The following is a 21,602-nucleotide window of genomic DNA, read 5'->3' as shown; positions in this document are numbered from 1 at the left end:
AAATATTTTAAAAAATAACAGTAAATTTTCAAATTTATTTCTATGTTTTCCTGATCTTTCTCATTCTTTCTAATGTTTTTTCAAAAATTTTAAGTCTAAAATTCTATGTTATTGACATGTATTTACATTTAATGAAAAAAAATGATAAAATCATATAGGAGAGATCACATTAATAAAAAAAATCTAGAGTAAATGAGATAAATAAATAAAATAAAATATCACATTAAAAATATCAATAATAGAAAGAAGAAATAAAGTGCAATTAATCTAATAAACTTTTTCCTTTTCTCTATTTTCATGATGTTGTTTTCCTACCGTGTAATGGGCCCATCTTTCCTTATCTTGCTCAAAGTAATTGCTGCAAACAAACCCACATAAAAAATCTTCACACATTAAATGGGCCTCCATCAGCCCAAAAAATATAAAAAAGAATAGGCCATAAAAGATTCTAGCTTAGCTTCTCTGATCTCTCGCCCGCCCCGGTCCCCATCTCCCTCCCTAGTCCCTCCCTCTGATTCACCACCAAGATTTCCGCTGGTAACTCTCCTTTTCTCGCTTACATCACTTTTCATCTGTTTATTTCTGCAGAATAAGCTTGTGGGTTGTTGTCAAAATTTAATTTTTCTTAGTTTCTGCACTTGTAAAGACCTCAACTTGACCAATTGTATGATCATGACAGATGGGAGAGTTGGTGGTTGATAAACATGTTAAGTACATTTTATCAGTTGAAAAGGTTTGTTTTTTACTATAAGTATTTGTCTTTTTTATTTTTGTGTGTAATAAAGTTACTAAAGTTTGAATCTTTTGGTTATGTTTCATTGTGGGCGTAGAGAAAGGATAGTTTCGAATCGGTGGTGTTGGAGCATTTAAGAATGAATGGAGCGTATTGGGGATTGGCTACTTTGGATCTTTTAGGAAAGCTTGATGCTTTGGATTCAAATGAAGTTATTGAATGGATCATGAAGTGCCAGCATGAGTCTGGTTTGTCAAGAACTTGACTTTGTTTGCTTTCATTAATTACCAATCTCATTTATCTGCTCTTACATATTTGTCATGCAACTTGGAAGATAAACAAGTAAAAATATTGGATCCTTACAGTAAGATGGGTGGTTTTGCTTTTTGTTATGCAGGTGGATTTGCTGGTAATATTGGGCACGACCCCCATTTGCTGTATACCCTTAGTGCTGTACAAGTTTTGGCCCTTTTTGATAAGCTAAATGTTCTGGATGCTGATAAAATTGCAAATTGTATCCTTATTTGGTTTTCTTTAGTGAGCTTTGAGATTGGTCGTCCTTTATTTGAGATTTTGTTTATTAGGAACTCATCATTCGCTGCAATTTAGTTCACATAAAGAGTAAGTACATTATAATATGGCAACTGCGTTGTGTTGTATACATAATTAGCTGTTTAGTTCACTAAAGTACCAATTGTTTGAAATTTAATGTTGTCCTCGCTTTTCTTGATTGAATGCACATTCATTTTTTGGGTCGATGACTTCCAAAAATATGAGGCTAACAGAATTGAGATATTAAGCATACCAATTCAACATATCACAGGCCATCCATTTCTTGGTTTGCTCAACTTTATGCCAGATATTAGTGGGCTGCAAAATGAAGATGGATCATTTTCTGGGGACGAGTGGGGAGAAGTAGACTCCCGGTATTCTTTCTACCAGTCCCTTCTATCTGGGCTAATCAGTTTCTCATGCTTTTTGGAATGAGTAGTTATACTTGTAAACATTATCTCACAGGCCAGTTCTTTTCCTCTTCCCCCCCCCCCCAGGTTTTCATATCTTGCAATATGTTGTCTGTCTATTTTGCATCGTCTGGATAAAATAAACGTGGAGAAGGCAGTTAATTACATCGCAAGTTGCAAAAATGTGGATGGTGGATTTGGATGCACTCCTGGTGGAGAGTCTCATGCTGGCCAGAGTATGTTCCACATCACTTGGAATTTTATTCTGAAACATAGCAGAATTTTCACCCTTCAGTTTCGTAGTCTTGGGTGACGATTAAAACTGCATCCATGATCCACCATGTGAACCTGCATCGTTTTGATCATTTATTTGGTAAAAGAAGTTGATCACCAATGTTTTGATATTTGTACTCAATCATATTTTCTAATTTAGCAATGGAAGGTGAGACTGTCATAAGCTTTAATTAAAATGAGGTGAGATTAGCAAATAGTTCATTGATTTCTCAAGTTATGTTGAAACTCCATCTAGGTGGGAGCTAGTGGAAGAGAATGACAGCATGAGTAATTTTAAGTGAGTGGTATTTGGAGCAACTAAGTTTGTGTAGACTGCTGCATGAAACTTCATGTTAACTGCAATTAAAAATTTTCTGAATCATTCGATGAAGTTATGTTCTTGAAGACTGCAAATTGTAGCTCGATCACCTTGGATTTATGATGTTGCATGTCTGGATATAATTTAATTTGAAGTATGTTAAATTTTTTCTCTTCGTTGTGACTGTAGTTTTTTGTTGTGTGGGTGCCCTTGCTATTACGGGGTCTCTGCATCATGTTGACAAGGACCTCCTTGGTTGGTGGCTATGTGAACGCCAAGTCAAATCTGGAGGTCTAAATGGTCGCCCCGAGAAACTTCCTGATGTGGGCATTTCTTCCAAATACAAGTACCTTTCCACCAAGATTCTTATATATTCTTCTGATTATGACTATTTAATCTCTTCAGGTTTGCTATTCATGGTGGGTTCTTTCTAGCCTGATTATGATTGACAGAGTTCATTGGATTAATAAGGACAAGCTAGTTAAGTTCATTTTAAACTGTCAGGTCAGTTTTGAACTGAATGGACTATGGTTATGATTCCAGAATAATCAAGAGAACCATAAGATGTTAATGTTCTAATGAAGATGACTTTTGCTAATATTTGTTTGTTGAAATTTACAGGATACAGAAAATGGAGGAATTTCAGATAGACCAGAAGATGCTGTTGATGTATACCATACATATTTCGGAGTAGCTGGTAGTTTAATGGCTTTTTATTCCCTCCTTTTTCATTGCAAACATTTCTTAAAAGCCACCAGGACTACTCACTCTATCTTAAATTCCTGAAGTCAGCATCTTGGACATCTCTTCTGGTTATGTATTTTGTCTTTTCTTCATCTTAGCAAGAGGATCCATATAACTGGCCCCAACTAGTTTTGGATTAAAGCTTTGGCTTTGTTGTCATCTTCTTCATCTAGTAAGACCTTTTGCAAGAGGGGTGAAAAGCTTCAGGCTGCATATTTTATCTAGAACTTTGAGGCTGAATAACTAGATAGCCTTTGAATTGCCATTAGAAACCACCTTTTTCTTTCCCTTTAGATTAGGATAATATGGTCTCCTACTAAGCTCCTACCTGATTGTTGATATTCAGTAAAAGAATGGCATGCTCATCCAGTGTAGAATAGCAAATGGTGTTGTCGGTCATTTCACATTTGGCATAGCATAGCATGGTAAAGCACTGTGGTCAATTGTTTCACTTTACTTTGGTGCCATATCCCTGGTTTAATTTTTTATCCATGCTGCAGATGTCATGTTTTCACTGTGTTGTTTTCCTTTTTATTGTGATGCAGGGCTTTCGCTTCTTGAATATCCAGGATTGAAAGCCATAGATCCAGCTCATGCTCTACCCGTTGATGTTGTAAACAGGATTTTCTTCCAGAAATAGTTATGGGAAAACCATTCAACAAGAACATGCTGATATTACTTTCACTAATCTTTTCACATCTGAAGTTCTCTTCCAGACGTGCCAACTCTATTCTCTTGTTATTCCTAATAACTCTCGGATCTTCAATGGAACCAGTTTGTCATCATCTTACACTTCGTCGCTGGATGCTTTTCCCCTTATCTTGTATATAACAAGGAAGCGTCACAAATTGGTTGGAAATATGAAACTTTAAAGGTTAACATGTATGCTTGGGATTTTACTTTATTTTCTGTATCACCCAACCAATTAAATGAGCCCACTAAAACAATTTCGAGGCATGTATTTTAAACCAAGACGATCATATAAACTGGAGACGGCCATTTATTCTTAGGTTTCCCTTTTTTTTCATGTCATCATTGGTGTTTTGAAAATGTTATTCTAACGTTGTCAGGAGAGTCCGTTCTTGGATTTTGCTTTTTGTAATTACAAGGAAACTCGAACCTGAATCTTGTCCTTGCAGTGAGTGGGGATATATGACAACATGCCAATTGAGTTGCAGTTTATTGAAAGGTGAGTTAATTCAAGGATGATGGGCTCACAGGATGTCATCTTCAGCACAAACACGTACGGATTTTTTCAAGAACAGTCATGGGCCTCATGGCTGTTTGCATTGGCGCAACCTGGTTCCGTGAACCACCTGTGCACATAATTTGTAGAGACCATCATGTGATTTGCTAGGATGGCTCTGTCCTTAGCGTTGTCCACCGTTTATTTGTCCCAAGAAACGGTCTTTTCATCAAAGATTAAAAACCAACAGTGATGAAATACTGAATTACCATTCAAAGATTAAATCTCTCAAGTCAAGTTTAAGCCTTACGTTCGGTCACCTTTTAGCTCCTTATCTCTCTCTCAGCAACTTCCCACAGTTTGTCCAAAACCCAAGAAGACAGGAACCCAAACAATCTCAACATTCACAACTTCCAACAGTCAAATTGGTGTCCACATTTCTACTGTTACTTCAATGGCTTTAACCCATAACTTCAATCACATATTTCCCACACCCTCTTCATCCTCGAAACATAAGCACTCTTTAACTACTACACTTCCATTTTCACCCAAAACTCACACCAACTCACACTTCTTCAGCACTAACATTCCTTCAAGAATTCACAACCTTCAAAACCCACTACCAACTTTCACCAGAAGACTGTTTCTCCCTTCAGTTTCTGGCATTTGGGATGCCTTAACAGGAGGCAACAACAATTCCCGTGAAGCTGTTATGGCTATTAGACGTGGAATGCTACTCTTTAGACAGGTTAATTTTGAGTACTTTATCGTTATGGTTTTGTTTATTCCATTCTAAAATGTTTTGTCGTTGTTGTGAAGGGTGATGTTTTGGGATCTTTAGTGGAGTTTGACAAGGCAATTGAGTTGGATACTCGTCAAAAAGCATGTAAGTTTCTAGGTATTTTGATTGTTTGTTTTCTGAGGGTTGTTGAGAATGTTGATATAATGCGTATAATGATGAAGTTATGGTGGCTGTGATTTAGATCTTTGGCAGAGGGGGCTGTCACTTTACTATGCTGATAGGTACTAATTCCTTAATGATTGTTTTTCCTTTATTTCTTGTTTGGTTCCCGGGAAAAAAATTGGAAAAGAGAAGGAATTCTCATTTTCGATATCAATTTGGAAAATTGCCTTATGGGAAAGCCTAATTCAATTAGTTGGCCTCATAATTTTCCTTCGCAAATTTTCACCGGTTTCCACGGACACTATTAGGAGAATATACTGCTTCTTTCTTTGAGTATTTGAGATGAATTTGAAGGGATTGAAATGTGGTGACCATATCAATAGGTTTGAAGAAGGGGCACAGCAGTTTCGAATAGATGTTGCACAGAATCCAAATGACACGGAGGAGTCAATATGGTGCTTTCTGTGTGAAGCTCAATTGTATGGAGTTGATGAAGCAAGGAAGCGATTTCTTGAGGTAAGTTACTCTAGAGTGTTTACTGGAGAAAATCACCAAATTATGAGGATAAGGAAGGTGGTAATCAAAGCTTTGCTGAAAGGAAGCTTTCTAATAAATGGAATGTGCATAAAAATGATGCCTCACTTTACCATCTTCCATTGGAAGCTTTCTTATACATGAGAAGCAGCATATATGCATGCTGAGTTCTGACCAGTGGTTCATGGAGTCGTCACAGCAATGTAATTTATATTATGATGCATGTATAGGTTTTGGTTTATAACCAAGAGTGGAGGTAATAGCGCTTGGTAATTTGGTTAACTTATACCAAGGGCATCTATTCACATGTTTTCAAGTGAAGCAGCTTACTAGCTGAATGCAGGTCGGTAGGGATCCAAGACCCGTTATGCGGGAAGCTTATAACATGTTTAAAGATGGTGGTGACCCAGAAAAGGTGTGGACTGTTTATCCAACCCCATTGCTTCTTTTTTGAACTATTTTTGAAGTTTGTAAGGTCGGCCATTCATCTTAATCCTTCTTCTGGGTTAATACGTTTTGGTGATACTATTTGGTGTTCTAATATCTAATTTGATTCGATATTTATTAATGAAGCATTCGTTAAATCTGTATAATGCTTAAGAATCCATATCCATTAGAATATGTTCAAGGATCTGTTCTAAGATATCCCATGTTTAAGAATCCTTTTTTAACGTATACAACCTCAATCATTTCTTTACCATCCTCAATTGAAAGGTCTAAACTAAGCTAGTGGATTGTCAACTGAAGTTTTATGTAATGAAACAAAATCTTCAAGAACAAGGTAAAGGCTGAACTTCAACAAATCACCTCCATCAATGGTTCTTGAATGGAGTCAATTTATCTGGACCATGAGTAGCTGCATGTTATTTTGAAGAGCTTTCGATTCCACTCTATAAATTGACTATTCAAAGTCTACAGATTACTTATGGCTGTCTATGGACAGTCACTATCACTACTGTGCTCAGTTCCTAGATGGGATTGATTTTCTTCATCTTTTTTTTTTTTCAAACATTTATCTTCTAGGATCTATAAGAGTATCAACTTCCTAGAGTGATAGTGCTCAAAACTCTTGATGATGAATATTTATGTTAAGAGATTCCTTATCGGTTATTTTTCTATTTTCTGCATATGGGCCTGCTTGCATTTGTTTGGACTATTGCATTTGACTAAAGCATTGGAATTTTGTTTGCAGTTTGCCACTGCATTTTCAAATGGACAGGGGAATGAGTATTTTTATGCATCTTTATATGCCGGTCTATATCATGAAGCTCAGGTTTGTCCTCAACATGTAAATATAGCGTCCTTTATATCTGGTTTTTGAAGCCTGCGGAAATTATTTCAGTTTTATTATGAATTGAAAACATTAGGCAGCTAAAAGGGTGCCTGTGATTCTAGAAATATTGCTGCCATAGTTTCAATTACAGAAGGTATAAAATGAGAACTTCCAGTGCCTGACACATCACCATTCTATTTTTACTCGGAAACTATGAACAGAAACCTTGTGCTGATCTTAATTTCAAGACCGATTAGTCAAGTCTCGCGTTGGCAGAAACGGAGCTCAAAAAACAAAGAAACCTGCATTTGACAGTAGTGGTTTCTCTCAATATGAGCTTCTGGATGTCAAAAACAGATGAAAAATCTAGCTTATTTCTCATGATTTTTTGAAGCAACCCTTTTTTTCTTTGTCTCTTTAGAGCAGTTTAAATGGGACTTAATTCATTAATTTTTTCTGTAAGATCATTGCTTCGATCCTATAAGACAACAAGACTTAAATCATCATTATCTGATTTTTGTTTAAAACTCTTTCTGCATTTGGACTTTAATTGAGCCTCTTGGGATTTAATACCAAATCTTGAAACATGATTAGTGGCTCATGTAATTGATGATTTTATACTATAAAAGTGTGTTACTTGCTGGTGTGAGAAAGCTTCGTCATTACATGGATATGTGCAGCTAATGTTCACTTTCACCTATACAGAAAGAACCAGAGGCAGCCAAAGTTCAAATAATTGCTGCATGTAGGTCTCCTTATGGACAAAGGTATGAATTCTAAATCCATCTACATTTACTAGCACCTCAAAAGTATAGCAGCTTAATTCATGGATGCATTTCTCATTCCAGGTCTGATGATTATATGGCGTCTCTTGCCAAGGTTCACTGTTTATGTCGAAACTGGAGCAGTGACTGAAAAATGTTTAGTTTGATATTGTAGCAACAAGAAGATCAATAAACACAGGATTGCACATATATTGAGACCATTCATATTAGTTTCTTGTAGTATAGTTTATACTGGGAATCCTGCCAAGTTGCTGAACCCTGCAGAATTAACGATTTACATTTCTTTACACAGGACAAATCTAGGATGCCAAAGTTTTTTGCTTTGTCACAATGCCAATACCTATCTTGACCACAGGATTTGCTATTGTATTCACATCTAGTGGTTCAGATGGGCATCGGCATTGTGAAGATAGGCATTGTAGCAACTCCCTTTTCGTAATAATTCACCATCACTAGTACTTTTAGATTGCAGAATAGTTTCATGGTCAGAAAAGAGAGGTATCACAGATTTGGAAAACTGAATGTTGGAAGTGAGAAGGCTGTAGATTTCTGTTCTGAGTCTGGTTTAAATGAGTTGATAGCTTTATTATTTTTGCAAAAGTAGAACCAAAAGACTAGGGCTATGATTTGTGCCCCAGTTGGGAAAATAAAACTAAAAAAAACACATAAATGTTTGATCCTGAGGTATTTTTTTTTATGTGAGGGATGCTTTTTATGTGAGGGATGCCAATGGATATCAACGGAGGAGACAGTCAAGATAAATAAGAATTTTTTTTTTATTTGAAAGCATAAAAATTTATTTAAAAATCATCTTAAAAATTAATTTATTTTATATTTTTATTTCTGTTTCTCTAACTTTTTTCCGTTTTGTATCTATTTTTTATGTCTAGAAACACTAACTAAAAACAATTACATGTATTAAAATTAAATACACTTCTCGATTTATTAAAAATAAGACATTTATAATAGAATTAAAAAAGTCAACAGGAAATATTTCCTCCCATTATATCCTCATAATTGAAACCTGGAAGCATATTAGCGTAGCCAAGTCAAATGTTGAAACTTGCAAGTTTTAAAAGCTGGAGGGTTTTGAACAAAAAAGCAACCTACACAACATATCTTTCCTTTCGAGCAATTCCATTGGACAAAATGTTAGCCACATGTTGCTTCCTGTTCTTAAATTTCTTTATTTAGATTAAAGCATAATCTTGAGAATTATACATTCCATCATGAACCTGCCTGAACCACAAAAAAACCAGCAGATTACCATATAGCTGCTGCCGTCGCAATCATTGCCAGATAATCTAAAAAAAAGCATTACCCTTTTTGAATGGAATAAAGAATCAAGATTCAAGTTCATGCTAGATGCTATTAATGCTATATTTAGACTTATTTAATCCAGTCCATGTGGGTTTTCTTGAATTGTAGTAAATGAACTAATGATAAGGTCCATCTGTTAGCATATTCTTTTGAGTTGTAAGCACAAAAGGTTGGATATTCCAAGAGGGATTCTGCCATGGGATATGCCATTTGCAACATGAATGTCTTTCAACTTGTCCAAGTAGGAATCCATCATGGTCTCCTTTACCAAACTACCCTCTGTCCCTCACCTCATTCATGAGAAAAAAGCCATAATCATTGATGAATGGAAGGTTCAAGCTTGATAACACCAAGAAAATTCAGGGCTAATCCAGGCATTCTAGCCCTTAATTTGGAGAAACCTAAAAATTATTTTACCCTCGAAGACATCAAAATCATCACTTGCTGCAGTCAAAAACATCTCGTGACGATAGAGTTCACACAATCTCCACATAACCAACCTCTAAAACTGCCACAAACACAAGACCCTAGCAGCCTTAAATCATAACCGACACATGGCACCATCAAACAACAAGTTTGACAAAAGCTCTATTCCGTATGAGTAACCAGATCAAAAAATACTACCTGCCTTAACTTTCCCGGTATACAGAACCTTAAAAAACAGGTACCCCTAAAACACATAAAAACCAAGAAAACAACATCCCTCTTCTTTAGACAATTCATGTTCTTTTACATTAACACGAACAACAAAAACCCTTCTCTCTATATATTTCTCTTTCTGTAATAATTTGAGGGTGACTGGAAAAGGAAGGAAGCGGAGGGTCTTGGGGTGAGAAGAAGAACAGGTGAGGGATGCCAACGGCAACAACAGAGCCACTGTTAGCAGCAGGAACTATGCATTCTGATAATGTCCATGCAAATTTGCATCCATCTTATTCATTCAGGCAATTCCCTGAACCAGGTTGGATTTTTGATGAATTGCCAAAAGCAACCATTGTTTCTGTCTTAAGACCTGATACTGCTGGAGATTTTAGCCCCATGCTTCTGTCTTACACCATTGAATTACAATACAAACAGGCATGCAACTCTCTCTCTCTCTCTCTCTCTCTCTCTCTCTCTCTTTTGCAAGGCAGTCTTCTTGTTTTTAAATTGTGGTTGGTGAATATATATATATGCCACTGACATGACCGTGCAATATAGAAGACAATCAAATTTCCAGAGCTGTTTTTCTTGCTAAAATAATAGCTGGTTGTGTGGAATTTGATGAGAAGGAACAAGGTGGTTGGTTTGAGTGGTGCTGGAGGATGACAGGTCTTTTTCAATGGAAAAGGAGGACAAAATGTGGTCTAGAACAGCACTAGATTAATGATCAATTGGTTATCCAGACCAGGGCTAAGGGATTCACTAGAATTTTATATCTCATAATCAAGGCTGAGGTTGTTCAAGGAATGCTAAATTTATTGTAGTGCTTGGATTCTCTCAAAATCAATTGAATGAATCCGCATAAAATGAGGCTGACGATAATGTTTTTGTTAACAGTTCAAGTGGCAGTTACTGAAGAAAGCATCACAAGTTCTCTACTTACATTTTGCTTTGAAGAAGCGTGCACTTATCGAGGAACTTCATGAGAAACAAGAGCAGGTTTGGTAGAATGCAATAAGCCATTTTCTTTTCCAATAGATGGCATTTCTATCACCTTTAGTCTTGTTCTGTTTTTTGCACTGTTTAATTATCTTGTTTAATGCATTTTCGATTTCATCTTTATATATTTTTCCTTTGAAAGGTTAAAGAATGGCTCCACAGTTTAGGAATAGTAGATCACGCAGCAGTCATGCAAGATGCTGATGAACCGGATGACGGTGCTGTTCCAGTTCATCATCAAGAAGAAAGTGTTAGAAACAGGTGATAACTTTGTTCAATTGGTAGCATTACATGCAACTGCATCTAGCGTACATTGTAGTTGACGTGGTTTTATAATGCAGAGATGTCCCATCCATTGCTGCTTTGTCATTTCTTCGTCCGGCACTAGGAGGGCAGCAGGGTATTTCAGACAGAGCAAAGGTGGCAATGCAGAATTATTTGAATCATTTCCTAGGAAACTTGGATATCGTAAATTCGCCAGTGGTAAGACAATTTGAATCCACATGGTTTTTCCTTCATTTCTATACATGAATAGACTGGACTCTAATTAAGTTGGAATCGGAGAAATAATCTGCATCCCTTTGATCCTTATGTCGAGATACTTTTCTTCTACTTGACAATGCTTTCTTGTTCATCTATTCATGCCATCCTTTTTGACGTAGGTCTGCAAATTTTTGGAGGTCTCTAAGTTGTCCTTCTCGAGGGAATATGGTCCAAAGCTGAAAGAAGGTTACATTATGGCAAAGAATCTTTCAAAAATCTCCAAGGATGATAGTGATATAACATGTTTTCCCTGCCAATGGTTCGGTTTCTGTGACAACAACTGGCAGAAGGTGTGGGCTGTTTTGAAACCTGGGTTTTTGGCCCTTTTGGAAGATCCTTTCAACGCAAAAATCATAGATATTCTTGTTTTTGATGTTCTGCCAAACTCAAATGACAAAGGAGGAAACCAAGTATATTTAGCAAGCCAGATAAAGGAACGCAATCCTTTGTATTATGCATTTAAGGTAAGCAGTCTTTAAAATTTTGTCCAAGCAACTATGCGATACTAATGTAAGGTTTATGGTCTGAGCCCTTTGCTTCCAATTGTTGTTACATTTACCAACAAATTGTGGAACATGAAAGGTTTCTGCTGGAAATCGGAGCATAAACCTGAGAAGCAAAAGTGGTAGTAAAGTTAAAGAATGGATTGCTGCAATCGAAGATGCTGGTTTAAGGACAAGTGAGGGGTGGTGTCATTCTCACCGCTATGGTTCCTATGCTCCTCAAAGGGGTTTAGCTGAAGATGGGAGTCAGGCTCAGTGGTTTGTGGATGGGCATGCAGCTTTTGAAGCAATTGCTTCTGCAATAGAGAATGCAAGATCAGAGGTTCATTTCTTTCTGTGCATTTGACATATTAAGTTCAACATTTGGCATGAGTTTGTTGATCAAAATTTATATGCAGATATTTATCACAGGCTGGTGGCTTTGCCCTGAGCTGTATCTAAGAAGGCCTTTCCAAGATCATGCTAGCTCCCGGCTTGATTCCTTGCTAGAAACCAAAGCTAAGGAAGGGGTTCAGGTGCGTAAGAAAATAATTATCATCAAACTTCAGAATTATTATGCTCTGATTATTACCTTTAACATTCTGCAATGAAACAGTGTTAGTTTTAACTTTGAAGTTGAATGACCCTGCAGATCTATATCCTTCTCTACAAGGAGGTTTCTATTGCTTTGAAAATCAACAGTATGTACAGCAAGAAAAGGCTTCTTAACATTCATGAGAATTTGAGGGTTTTGCGCCATCCTGATCATTTCTCAACTGGTGTCTACTCATGGTATGTGATTTGCGGATAAAGTTCTGTATGAAATTTTATTTATTTTGTGTTTGGATTAGAGTTATCAAGAGAATGGAAGAATTAGAAAATCTCATGTCGATATTCATGTGAAGTACATCGTTTAATTTGATTGCTTGCGTATGCTCATTGATCAATCATGTCACATGCAGGTCACACCATGAAAAGCTAGTGATCATCGACTACCAGATTTGCTTTATTGGAGGATTAGATTTATGCTTTGGCCGTTATGACACTATTGAACATAGAGTAGGTGATTGTTCTGCTGACATATGGCCTGGAAAGGACTATTATAATCCAAGGTATTTTTCCTTTCTTCAGAATATTAAATTGAAATGACAGTTATGGTTCAGCTACATTTTCGGTGATATGATGTTTCTTGAATCATGCAATAATTTACTAGCTCTTATGTGATGACTGAGAGAGAATTAGGGACAGATTAGCATCGTCATATGTAATAGATATGGTAGTGTGGAGGCTTGTTTACAAAATTTTGTTCTAATATTTCCACAACATTGCTTGGCTAGAGAATCAGAACCAAATTCTTGGGAAGACGTCATGAAGGATGAACTGGACCGTAGAAAATATCCTCGAATGCCATGGCATGATGTCCATTGTTCTCTCTGGGGACCGCCTTGCCGTGATATTGCTAGGCACTTTGTTCAACGCTGGAACCATGCTAAGGTTAACTTCATGATTCCTACCTCTTGTGTCATCATTCTACACTGACACTCAGAAAGTTCAGTTTCTTATATGTTTGATCTCTTCTTAGAGAAGCAAAGCACCAAATGAGCAAACAATTCCACTACTGATGCCTCGCCACCACATGGTCCTTCCTCATTATATGGGAAGAAGTATAGATATTGAAAGCAAGAATGGAGAAGGAAACCAGAAAGACATCAGCAGAATAGATTACTTTGCCTCAGTATCTCCAATCCGAGATATCCCTTTGCTTTTACCTCAGGAAGCTGATGCAACAGTTGTTAATGGTGTTAATCACGAGTTAACTGCCAAAAACATGAATAACGATAGTCTTGATCAATCAGCTTGGCACTGCGATAGTTTTTCATTCACTTTGCAAAAATCCAAGGATGGAAATTTGGCTCAAGACACACCAGTGAAAAATCCTGTTGATGAACATGATTTTGTGGATCTTGAAAGCATAATGCAGATTTCAGATCGGTCATCAGAAACATCTGAAAAAGATGTTCCTGATGTTTCTGCCAGCGAATGTGGACAAGTTGGACCACGTGTCTCATGTCGTTGTCAGGTTAGATTACACCCTTTGAAGTTCATCATATTTTCTCATAATATATTACATGATCTTGTTCTTTTATCAAGATCTACATTTGTGACTGCCTTCTCATATCTTAACTGTAAAATTTTATTTATTTCCTCTAAGTGTGAGCAACTATATCATCTGCAGGTTATCAGAAGTGTCAGTCAGTGGTCAACAGGAGCCAGTCAACATGAAGAAAGCATCCATAAGGCTTACTGTTCTCTCATTGAAAAAGCCGAACATTTTATCTACATAGAGGTATTTAAACTTTAAGATTGACCATTATTTTTCCTTCTGGTCTTGTATAAATTTCCTGATACTTATATTGCAGAGGCTTTATATTGCTATTTCTGTTGATTGCTTGATTTGCAGAATCAATTTTTCATATCAGGACTTTGTGGAGATGAGATTATCCAGAATCGTGTTTTGGATGCAATATACAAACGTGTTATTCAAGCTTACAAAGAAAATAAGTGCTTTCGAGTCATCATTGTCATACCACTCTCACCAGGTTTCCAGGTAAAACTCTTGGTAATGTTTTTAAATTCTAATTTTAAGCATTGAATACTTGGCCTTTGTCATGAGCTGGATAATTCATTGCCAGGGAGGTGTGGATGACGGTGGTGCAGCAACTGTTAGAGCCATCATGCATTGGCAGTATCGGACCATCTCCTGGAAGAAGACTTCAATTCTGTACAATCTTAACACATTGCTTGGCCCTAAAACACATGATTACATTTCTTTTTATGGTCTGAGGACGTATGGTAGACTTTTTGTGGGAGGTCCGTTGGTCACAAGTCAGGTATTTTTTTTGCATCACTTGTCTAATATATTACTTTTTTTCCATCCCTCTAATTGATCATTTTGCGTACAGGTTTACGTGCATAGCAAAGTTATGATAGTAGATGACAGGATTGCGTATATCGGATCATCTAACATCAATGATAGGAGTTTGCTTGGATCGAGAGACTCTGAGGTATTGCTTGTTGGTTGCTGTATAAGGCACATAGCAGTTTCCTCATAACTTGGAAAATGACATATTGATTCAAGTTGCTATGCTTCCTGATCAGTTGACTAAAACCATTGTTTCAGATTGGGATAGTTACTGAAGACAAGGAGTTTGTTGAATCATCAATGAACGGGGAAACTTGGAAAGCTGGAAAATTTGCTTATAGCCTGCGGCGCTCGCTGTGGTCTGAGCATCTTGGTCTTTCTTCAGGAGAGGTTAGTAACAGTAAAGTTGATCCACATGAATAGTTTGACTATGCACGCCCTTGTTTGTACAAGGCATCTCATAAAAGAGGTTCTTTCAGACCTGATTTTAAATTGAATTTCACCGGTATAGTGTCCTGAACTCCTGATCATTTCATTGCAATCAATAACAGAAAGTATATATTCTTGCTTGCTTCAGATAGATAAAATCAGTGATCCTGTAGCAGAGACAACATATAGAAATTTATGGTTGGCAACGGCAAAGGTGAGTGGAAATTTATGCTTCATAAATCTGCTGAAAAAAGTATTGATCATTGTCATTTACGTTATTTCTTTCTTATCTTCCTTTTCTTTGCTGCTACGACACGTAATCGAAATGCTCTAATTTTGGATAGGAAAACTCAAAGATTTACCAGGATGTCTTTGCTTGTCTTCCTAATGATCATATCCACTCGAGGTAATTAAACATGAAACGTAGCTGTCTTCCCCTCTTTGTTTAGTTCCATACAATGTCCTAACACACATAGCTTGTACGTTTCCATCCAATGCAGAGCTGCTCTCAGACAAAGCATGAACCATTGGAAGGAAAAACTTGGCCACACAACCATTGACTTAGGAATAGCTCCTGAGAAGATAGAACGCAATGAAAATGGAGAGATTAAGATGATGGACCCAATTGAAAGACTAAAATTAGTAAAGGGCCATCTTGTTTCCTTTCCATTAGACTTCATGATGTGTCAAGAAGATTTAAGACCAGTATTCAATGAGGGAGAATTTTATGCATCCCCACAAGTATTTCATTAATTATCAAGTAGGAAAGTAGAAGATGAGAAGATAGGATTAACAGCAAAAGCATTAACAAAAAAACTGATTAAACTAACAAGATGTAAAGATTAAAACATTTGTTGTGAGGGATTTGTCTAATAAGCATATTGGCTTTGATTTACATGATTTTCCATATTATTACATATGGATTCATTCTCAAAAGTATTATATGGGAGGTCCGATCAGCCTCGGCCTGTTCAAAGGATTAGCTCTCGATCTCCGGCCTCCTCAAATCGCATCCCACCATTTCTATAATTTGAACCTGACTAGAACTCCTAATGAAAATCCCAGATTTTAACACATACACGGTTCCCTTCGAGTCATGTTTTAACCGGCAGTCACGTTGAGCTGGTTACGCGCATGTCTGGGGTTTACCTAACCTATATCCAAAGGGTTTGGGCCGAGGATCTTCCCATCATCAAAATCTGTGAAATTTGCACAGGTTTGCATGAGATGATCGGAGAACTGATGAGGAGTCTGGACCAAGTGGAGAAGATGGTGCTAGCAGCGCTAACTAGTTAGAGTGCACCAGATATGATTGATGAAGCGTTGGATTTTCCTGCAATTCCCACTATCATATTCCGGTCTTCCTTGTAGTTCTCCAATTGCTTACACAATGGGATTGCATGCATGCTACAATATTAATTCCACGCTAAACACAGATCATGCACATAAGGGTTGGCACAAAGATGATCAGATTCAGGACACAGATAACTAGACGAAAGAGAAATTCCTTTGCTGTAGAGCGGTAGTAACCAGGTGAATTTATGTAATTTTAACACATAAAAAATTAAAATATAGAAGAGATGTTATCTCTATTTTCATGATCTTCGTCTCTTCTATCATAAATTTTATGTTTGATCGATAATTTGAAAGCTGAAAATATTTAGAAAAATTATGAAGCGATGGAATCAATTGTTCTTATGTAGTGCAAGTCACTAATTTTATAATTCTAACCAGGTATAAAGCAAAAGATAATTGAAAATTATATCAACAAAACGAAAAAAATAAACCAAAATATCCAAATACGAAAATAAAATTTCTTTTGGATCGAATAAATCCAAAACTGATAAATTATATATATATATATATATATATATATATATATATATATATATATATAACAGGCCAAGTCATAATTTAATAAAACTGGGTCATGATAAATTTATGGCGGGCCATTTTCCGCAAAGGCCTGTTTAAAAAATTCACTGATCTGCTAATAGTATAGGCCCATTAGAAGAAACTTGGTTTCGTCGTTTCTGATTTTGAAGCAGCTGCAAGTTGTGCTCAATGGGATTTGTCTCTCGGAGAAATTCTTGACCAATGTATACAAACTGAAGTAGCTGGCTGTTGTAGCATCAAATTGTTTCAAACCTAGTCTGATTTTCGATTACACCTCGACTTCATTTCTTACTAGATTCTTCATGTCACCAAGTAGCTAAAGAAGTCGATGAGTTGTAGTTCAACTAGCATCAAAAAGTTCGGATTTCGAGTCTATTCATTTTAAGAAAAAAGCTAGGGGGCGATACTGGCATGGCATGAACACCTTTTCTAATCAACTACATTGAAATGTCTCAAGTAAATGAACATCAAGGAGAAGCTACAACAACCTTGCTCATTTACATTTTATGATCACTATTTTGGTGTGCTAACAGCATGGACTTGTTTGAGATTGAGGGGAGGAGTGAAAGAAGAGGCAAATGGCTGATATATCATCCATGGCAATCCCTTTCCTTTTGCGTTTCCAAGCATGGACAGCAGACTGAACTAGACGCTTAGCTGCCTTTGCCCTATCTGCTGTCGACGACACAATTTGTACTGCTTCTTGATTGGAGATTACATCCCATACCTAAAGAATGACAGCAAGAATAACAATCTTGTTATGGTTCTTTATAGGTTTGATTAAGATTTTGGACGTTAGTTATTGAAAACTAATTCTACTAGTACGCTACTTATGCATACCCCATCAGTTGCCAGGATAACAAATTGATCTTCGCTAGTTAGATGCCTTTGTGTAACTTCAGGCACGGAAATAAGCCCGAAATTCTTTACACAGTAATCGCCAAAGGCTCTGGACATTGCCAGTCCGGGTGATTCTGCATCTGGCTGCCAAACTCTGTGCACACCTGGCTCATCATCTAGACAGAATACACGTCCCTGGCACTGAAGTATCCGTTCAGTCTCCTCTGCAGTCAAGATGAACATTACTGTAAGAATGACTTGTTTATATTGCCTTGCTGGACAGAATGAAGGAGAGGAACTTACGGGGTAAATTAGGCTTGAAATCTACAGTAAGCTGAACCTGTACCAGGCTTCCATCATCTGCTGTTGTAGCCAATACAGCTCGAGAGTCGCCAACATTTGCTACAAAAATATGTTCACCCTGCAAAAAAAAACATTATCAGACACCTAATATTGGCATCCTAGCATAATCTTGAGCTATAAGGAGATCTTTTCCTGGTAGCTTCTCCCCATTATTTGTTACATACAGGAAAACCAAAATGAGAGTATAGACTTTATAAGCATTGCATAAAAAAAGACTCAAAAGGAATTAGGAACTTGATTCACCTGTCTAACAATTGTCAGGGCAGTTGTTCCACTATAGAATGAATCTATTTTCCGATGCTGCTCTAGCTCTTGATCAACAACAGCACAAGTTTTTAGGTAGGAATGTTTCCACATATTGAATCTTTGATGCTTTTTTTCCGATTCCAAGTCAATTTCTGGATCAAGTGAACATTGAGCAAGAGTCTCCTGCCAATTACACAGAAGAGATGTAGCCATCGATTCTCGGACTTTCTTCGCCACAAAATGGCCCCATTGACCATGGCCATCAAATATCCCACAAAATGTCATGTCTGCTTGACACCCAAATTCCTACCAAACAAACAGAGACGACATTATAACACACTTGAATCACATTTAAGGAATACATTACTGTCAATGCTCCATGCTTACCTCCCATACAATGCAGCAATCTTGATTCACTCCTTTCTCGCCTCTCCTTGAGAAAACTGAGGCAAAATTTTTCGATCCATCAACATTTACATAGCCAGATGATCTTAAGATCATTTCATTCTTCTTTGCATCTTTCACCATTGCCTCTGCGGCTTCTCTTCCATCACCATTCCCATTACTCTTCACTTTTCTTGTTGTAAATGACTTTGCCAATCCATTGAACATTGATGAAAAATGCCCCATCGTCTTTGTTTCAATTCAAATGGCCACCACGGACCACAATATGGTATGGTTCTCTAGCTTTTTGTAGATTCAAAACTCTGAACATTCAAAAAAAAAAAAAACAAATATTTAACACATACAACCGTGTAGGATCACGAGAAAGAAAGGAAATTATAAAGAATTCATCAGAAAGATCTGTTACAGTATTCTTGACTCAAAATTCTTAGCTGAGAATCAAAAGGGCGGCTAGATACTTAAATCACATTCAATTAGTAGTCAGTGAAGCAAAAAGAGGACATTATCAGACTCAGAAAGCTAAAGAATCTTACAATTTAATAACAGTAAAAACCCAAAAAAAAAAAAAACTTGAATCAGAAGCATATCAGTACATCACATTGAATACTCAATCTGACATTGAATCCCAACATTGCTATTTGCATCTAGAATTTTGTAGAAAAGTCAAGAACAACAGAACAATAAACCAAAAACAAAGAAGCCTAACTAATAAGCAACTTGTCATTAAACTTTCCAGGTTATTCCATTACTGTTTGTGTTTGGTTGCGAAGAAAATTCAACCAGGAGGGTAAAACTTGAATTTCATCTCTTCTAATATTTTGTATCATCAGCAAAATCCTAAGAGAATATTTCACAAAGATCAATTTGCACTCACATGGACCTGGCTACTTCAATGTCCAAAACTATATATTTGGCATATGCAGGAATCAAAGAAAACGAAAGGAAAAGGGCATCACACTTTTACTCTTTTTATTCTTCAGCAACAAATATAAAGAATTGTTAGTTTTCCAAGAAAATGAGGGCAAAGGCAAATCATAAAAAGAAAACATAAACTCATCATTAATCTAGCTTCTTAAATTTGAAAAAAAAAAAGCTGAACTTTTTACTAAGCAATAGTGATTAAATCTTTGCTTAATTTTAACTTGAAATATTAATGATAAATTCTCTCATTTTTACAGCTTATGTCAAAATTTAGGTATATAGTTAATTACTAACACAGACTAAAGATTAAAACAATATGAACCTTAAGATTCAAAATCTTTTTTTTTTCAACTTTCACACATTTTCTCCGAAACCGAAAAAAACCCATAAAAACGTTTCATAAAAAAGAAAACAAAAGAAGAAGAAGCTCATTCAAGCTTCTTAAATCATCGCTTTAAGCTCTTTATCCATGACAAACCAAAGCAATGAAACCACACAACACAAAATGATGAAGGCTACCGAGTCCTTCTTCAAAACCAAAAGAAACCCTTTAAACCATAACTAAAGAACGAACAAAAACAGTACAAGACCTTGATGCTAAAGAAGAGCAGAGAAGAGCTTAGAGAAGAGGGAACTGCTGCCAGAAAGATGACATCATCTGCCGGAAGTTGATGCAGGGAATGGGACAAAATGAGCTGAGAATTCGAGAAAGAGGATATAGAGATAAATCACAGTCCATAATAATGTTCTCCTCCTCTCTTTTTATCTTTGGAGAAGATAACAAAGACAGACAGGGAGAAAGAAAGAATCCTTTTGTTAAACGTACACGCACAAAAACAAAACACTGTTTTTGCTTTTGTAGTAAGCCTTTTTTTCCTTGTAAAGGACTTTGATTTCTTTCTTTTTTTATTATTTTTTTGCTTTTGTTTTTTCTATTTATAGAATTTCTGTTAAGTAACAGTTCTCATTCAGTCCCTTTACAGTGTATTTTGTATTTTATATTTTATATTTGTGGGGGTTGGAATATTGAAGAATATTAATAATTTGGGCTCAAGGGTTGAGGAATGGAGATAGGATCAATTATAGGGAATTTTTTTTTAACAATTTAGCTGGATTTTTTATTTAAATTATTGTATAGGATCAGCTAAGGTATGAATTATGATGAATTATTGAAAAAAAATAAGGAGTTGATGGATTTTGACTTTTTTTATTTATTTTTTTGAACATTTTTATCAATGATTCTAATTATGACAAAAAGAAAATTGGGTTTTCCAAGGCAAAGATTTTCCATGTTGTTTTCCTTTCCTTTCCTTGATGATTGAACTCTTGACCCTTGAGTTTATTTGTAAGGTTTTACTCATGGATCATGTTTAGCTGAAAAGCAAACACATCCTTTTTTATTGCAATTTTATTGAATTGAATGTTTGAAATGTAGATATAGAAAGTTCTTTCCTTGTTTAAAAATTCAAAATATCTCTAGAAATTACTATCTCATTTTAAAAAAATATTATTAAAATTATATTTGGTTAGAATTTCGTAATAGAATAAATAAATGGATATAGAAAGTACATAAATATTTTTTTTATTAACGTGGATGTCCGGGTCAGCTTGCCCACACCTCAACTAATTTTACGGGTCCTGAAATATATAAACTTACATGGTTGAATAGATGAAGACATTGATATAAAAAAATAAATTTATTTATCTTTGTAATAGTTTGTTTTTTTTCAAAATAAATAAAATATATTTTTTATCTCAATTATCTCCATTTCTTTAATTCAAAAACAATAATCAAATATTATTTTAAAATCAATGTTTTTGAATTTCTTATGAGATAAAGGAGAGATTACCCATTTATTGAACTTTTTTTTAATAATAGC

General features: G+C 36.0%; 4 protein-coding genes across 4 annotated transcripts; 3 read left to right on the top strand and 1 right to left on the bottom strand.

The window, feature by feature from the left end:
* Positions 1-399: 399 nt before the first annotated feature.
* LOC133669788 (geranylgeranyl transferase type-2 subunit beta 1) lies at positions 400-4,040 on the top strand. Its single transcript, XM_062090070.1, has 10 exons — positions 400-537; positions 680-733; positions 831-981; positions 1,131-1,247; positions 1,593-1,659; positions 1,783-1,931; positions 2,477-2,610; positions 2,693-2,791; positions 2,909-2,984; positions 3,577-4,040. Exons 2-10 carry the CDS (start codon positions 680-682, stop codon positions 3,669-3,671), a joined length of 942 nt encoding a protein of 313 aa, XP_061946054.1. The 5' UTR covers positions 400-537; the 3' UTR covers positions 3,672-4,040.
* Positions 4,041-4,359: 319 nt separating this feature from the next.
* On the top strand, positions 4,360-8,187 carry LOC133669789 (uncharacterized). The gene is made up of 8 exons (XM_062090071.1): positions 4,360-4,965; positions 5,037-5,103; positions 5,201-5,240; positions 5,505-5,637; positions 5,999-6,070; positions 6,848-6,928; positions 7,634-7,695; positions 7,777-8,187. Exons 1-8 carry the CDS (start codon positions 4,672-4,674, stop codon positions 7,841-7,843), a joined length of 816 nt encoding a protein of 271 aa, XP_061946055.1. The 5' UTR covers positions 4,360-4,671; the 3' UTR covers positions 7,844-8,187.
* Positions 8,188-9,467: 1,280 nt separating this feature from the next.
* LOC133669607 (phospholipase D zeta 1-like) lies at positions 9,468-15,946 on the top strand. The gene is made up of 19 exons (XM_062089806.1): positions 9,468-10,110; positions 10,573-10,674; positions 10,817-10,935; positions 11,016-11,157; positions 11,337-11,681; positions 11,800-12,042; positions 12,119-12,235; positions 12,352-12,491; positions 12,662-12,811; positions 13,037-13,193; positions 13,282-13,779; positions 13,936-14,046; positions 14,161-14,307; positions 14,393-14,590; positions 14,663-14,764; positions 14,881-15,012; positions 15,200-15,265; positions 15,396-15,457; positions 15,552-15,946. The coding sequence occupies exons 1-19, from the start codon at positions 9,886-9,888 to the stop codon at positions 15,802-15,804; spliced, it is 3,309 nt and encodes a 1,102-aa protein (XP_061945790.1). The 5' UTR covers positions 9,468-9,885; the 3' UTR covers positions 15,805-15,946.
* A 1,346-nt stretch (positions 15,947-17,292) lies between these two features.
* Positions 17,293-20,587, bottom strand: LOC133669334 (probable protein phosphatase 2C 73). Its single transcript, XM_062089428.1, has 6 exons — positions 20,313-20,587; positions 18,784-19,103; positions 18,394-18,702; positions 18,091-18,208; positions 17,788-18,011; positions 17,293-17,674 (listed from the first exon to the last, which is right to left on the bottom strand). Exons 2-6 carry the CDS (start codon positions 19,024-19,026, stop codon positions 17,474-17,476), a joined length of 1,095 nt encoding a protein of 364 aa, XP_061945412.1. The 5' UTR covers positions 19,027-19,103; positions 20,313-20,587; the 3' UTR covers positions 17,293-17,473.
* Positions 20,588-21,602: the final 1,015 nt, after the last annotated feature.

This window comes from Populus nigra, chromosome 12 (assembly GCF_951802175.1).
Source record: "Populus nigra chromosome 12, ddPopNigr1.1, whole genome shotgun sequence".
In the NCBI taxonomy this organism is placed as follows: Eukaryota; Viridiplantae; Streptophyta; class Magnoliopsida; order Malpighiales; family Salicaceae; genus Populus; species Populus nigra.
The sequence above is the reverse complement of the archived record's forward strand: the minus strand, read 5'-3'. Positions and strand labels throughout refer to the sequence as shown.

What these genes read in the sequence shown, in the direction of transcription:
- LOC133669788 (XM_062090070.1), top strand. Translation starts at nt 680, where the DNA reads ATGGGAGAGTTGGTGGTTGATAAACATGTTAAGTACATTTTATCAGTT. An exon ending in ACATTTTATCAGTTGAAAAG is followed by an intron (nt 734 to 830) that starts GTTTGTTTTTTA and finishes TTGTGGGCGTAG; the next exon opens with AGAAAGGATAGTTTCGAATC. An exon ending in TACATATTTCGGAGTAGCTG is followed by an intron (nt 2,985 to 3,576) that starts GTAGTTTAATGG and finishes ATTGTGATGCAG; the next exon opens with GGCTTTCGCTTCTTGAATAT.
- LOC133669789 (XM_062090071.1), top strand. Translation starts at nt 4,672, where the DNA reads ATGGCTTTAACCCATAACTTCAATCACATATTTCCCACACCCTCTTCA. An exon ending in GAATGCTACTCTTTAGACAG is followed by an intron (nt 4,966 to 5,036) that starts GTTAATTTTGAG and finishes GTTGTTGTGAAG; the next exon opens with GGTGATGTTTTGGGATCTTT. An exon ending in ATGGTGGTGACCCAGAAAAG is followed by an intron (nt 6,071 to 6,847) that starts GTGTGGACTGTT and finishes TTTTGTTTGCAG; the next exon opens with TTTGCCACTGCATTTTCAAA.
- LOC133669607 (XM_062089806.1), top strand. Translation starts at nt 9,886, where the DNA reads ATGCCAACGGCAACAACAGAGCCACTGTTAGCAGCAGGAACTATGCAT. An exon ending in TTCATGAGAAACAAGAGCAG is followed by an intron (nt 10,675 to 10,816) that starts GTTTGGTAGAAT and finishes TTCCTTTGAAAG; the next exon opens with GTTAAAGAATGGCTCCACAG. An exon ending in GTGTCTCATGTCGTTGTCAG is followed by an intron (nt 13,780 to 13,935) that starts GTTAGATTACAC and finishes TATCATCTGCAG; the next exon opens with GTTATCAGAAGTGTCAGTCA.
- LOC133669334 (XM_062089428.1), bottom strand. Translation starts at nt 19,026, where the DNA reads ATGGGGCATTTTTCATCAATGTTCAATGGATTGGCAAAGTCATTTACA. An exon ending in ATTGCTGCATTGTATGGGAG is followed by an intron (nt 18,703 to 18,783) that starts GTAAGCATGGAG and finishes TTTGTTTGGTAG; the next exon opens with GAATTTGGGTGTCAAGCAGA. An exon ending in TTTCAAGCCTAATTTACCCC is followed by an intron (nt 18,012 to 18,090) that starts GTAAGTTCCTCT and finishes TCTTGACTGCAG; the next exon opens with AGGAGACTGAACGGATACTT.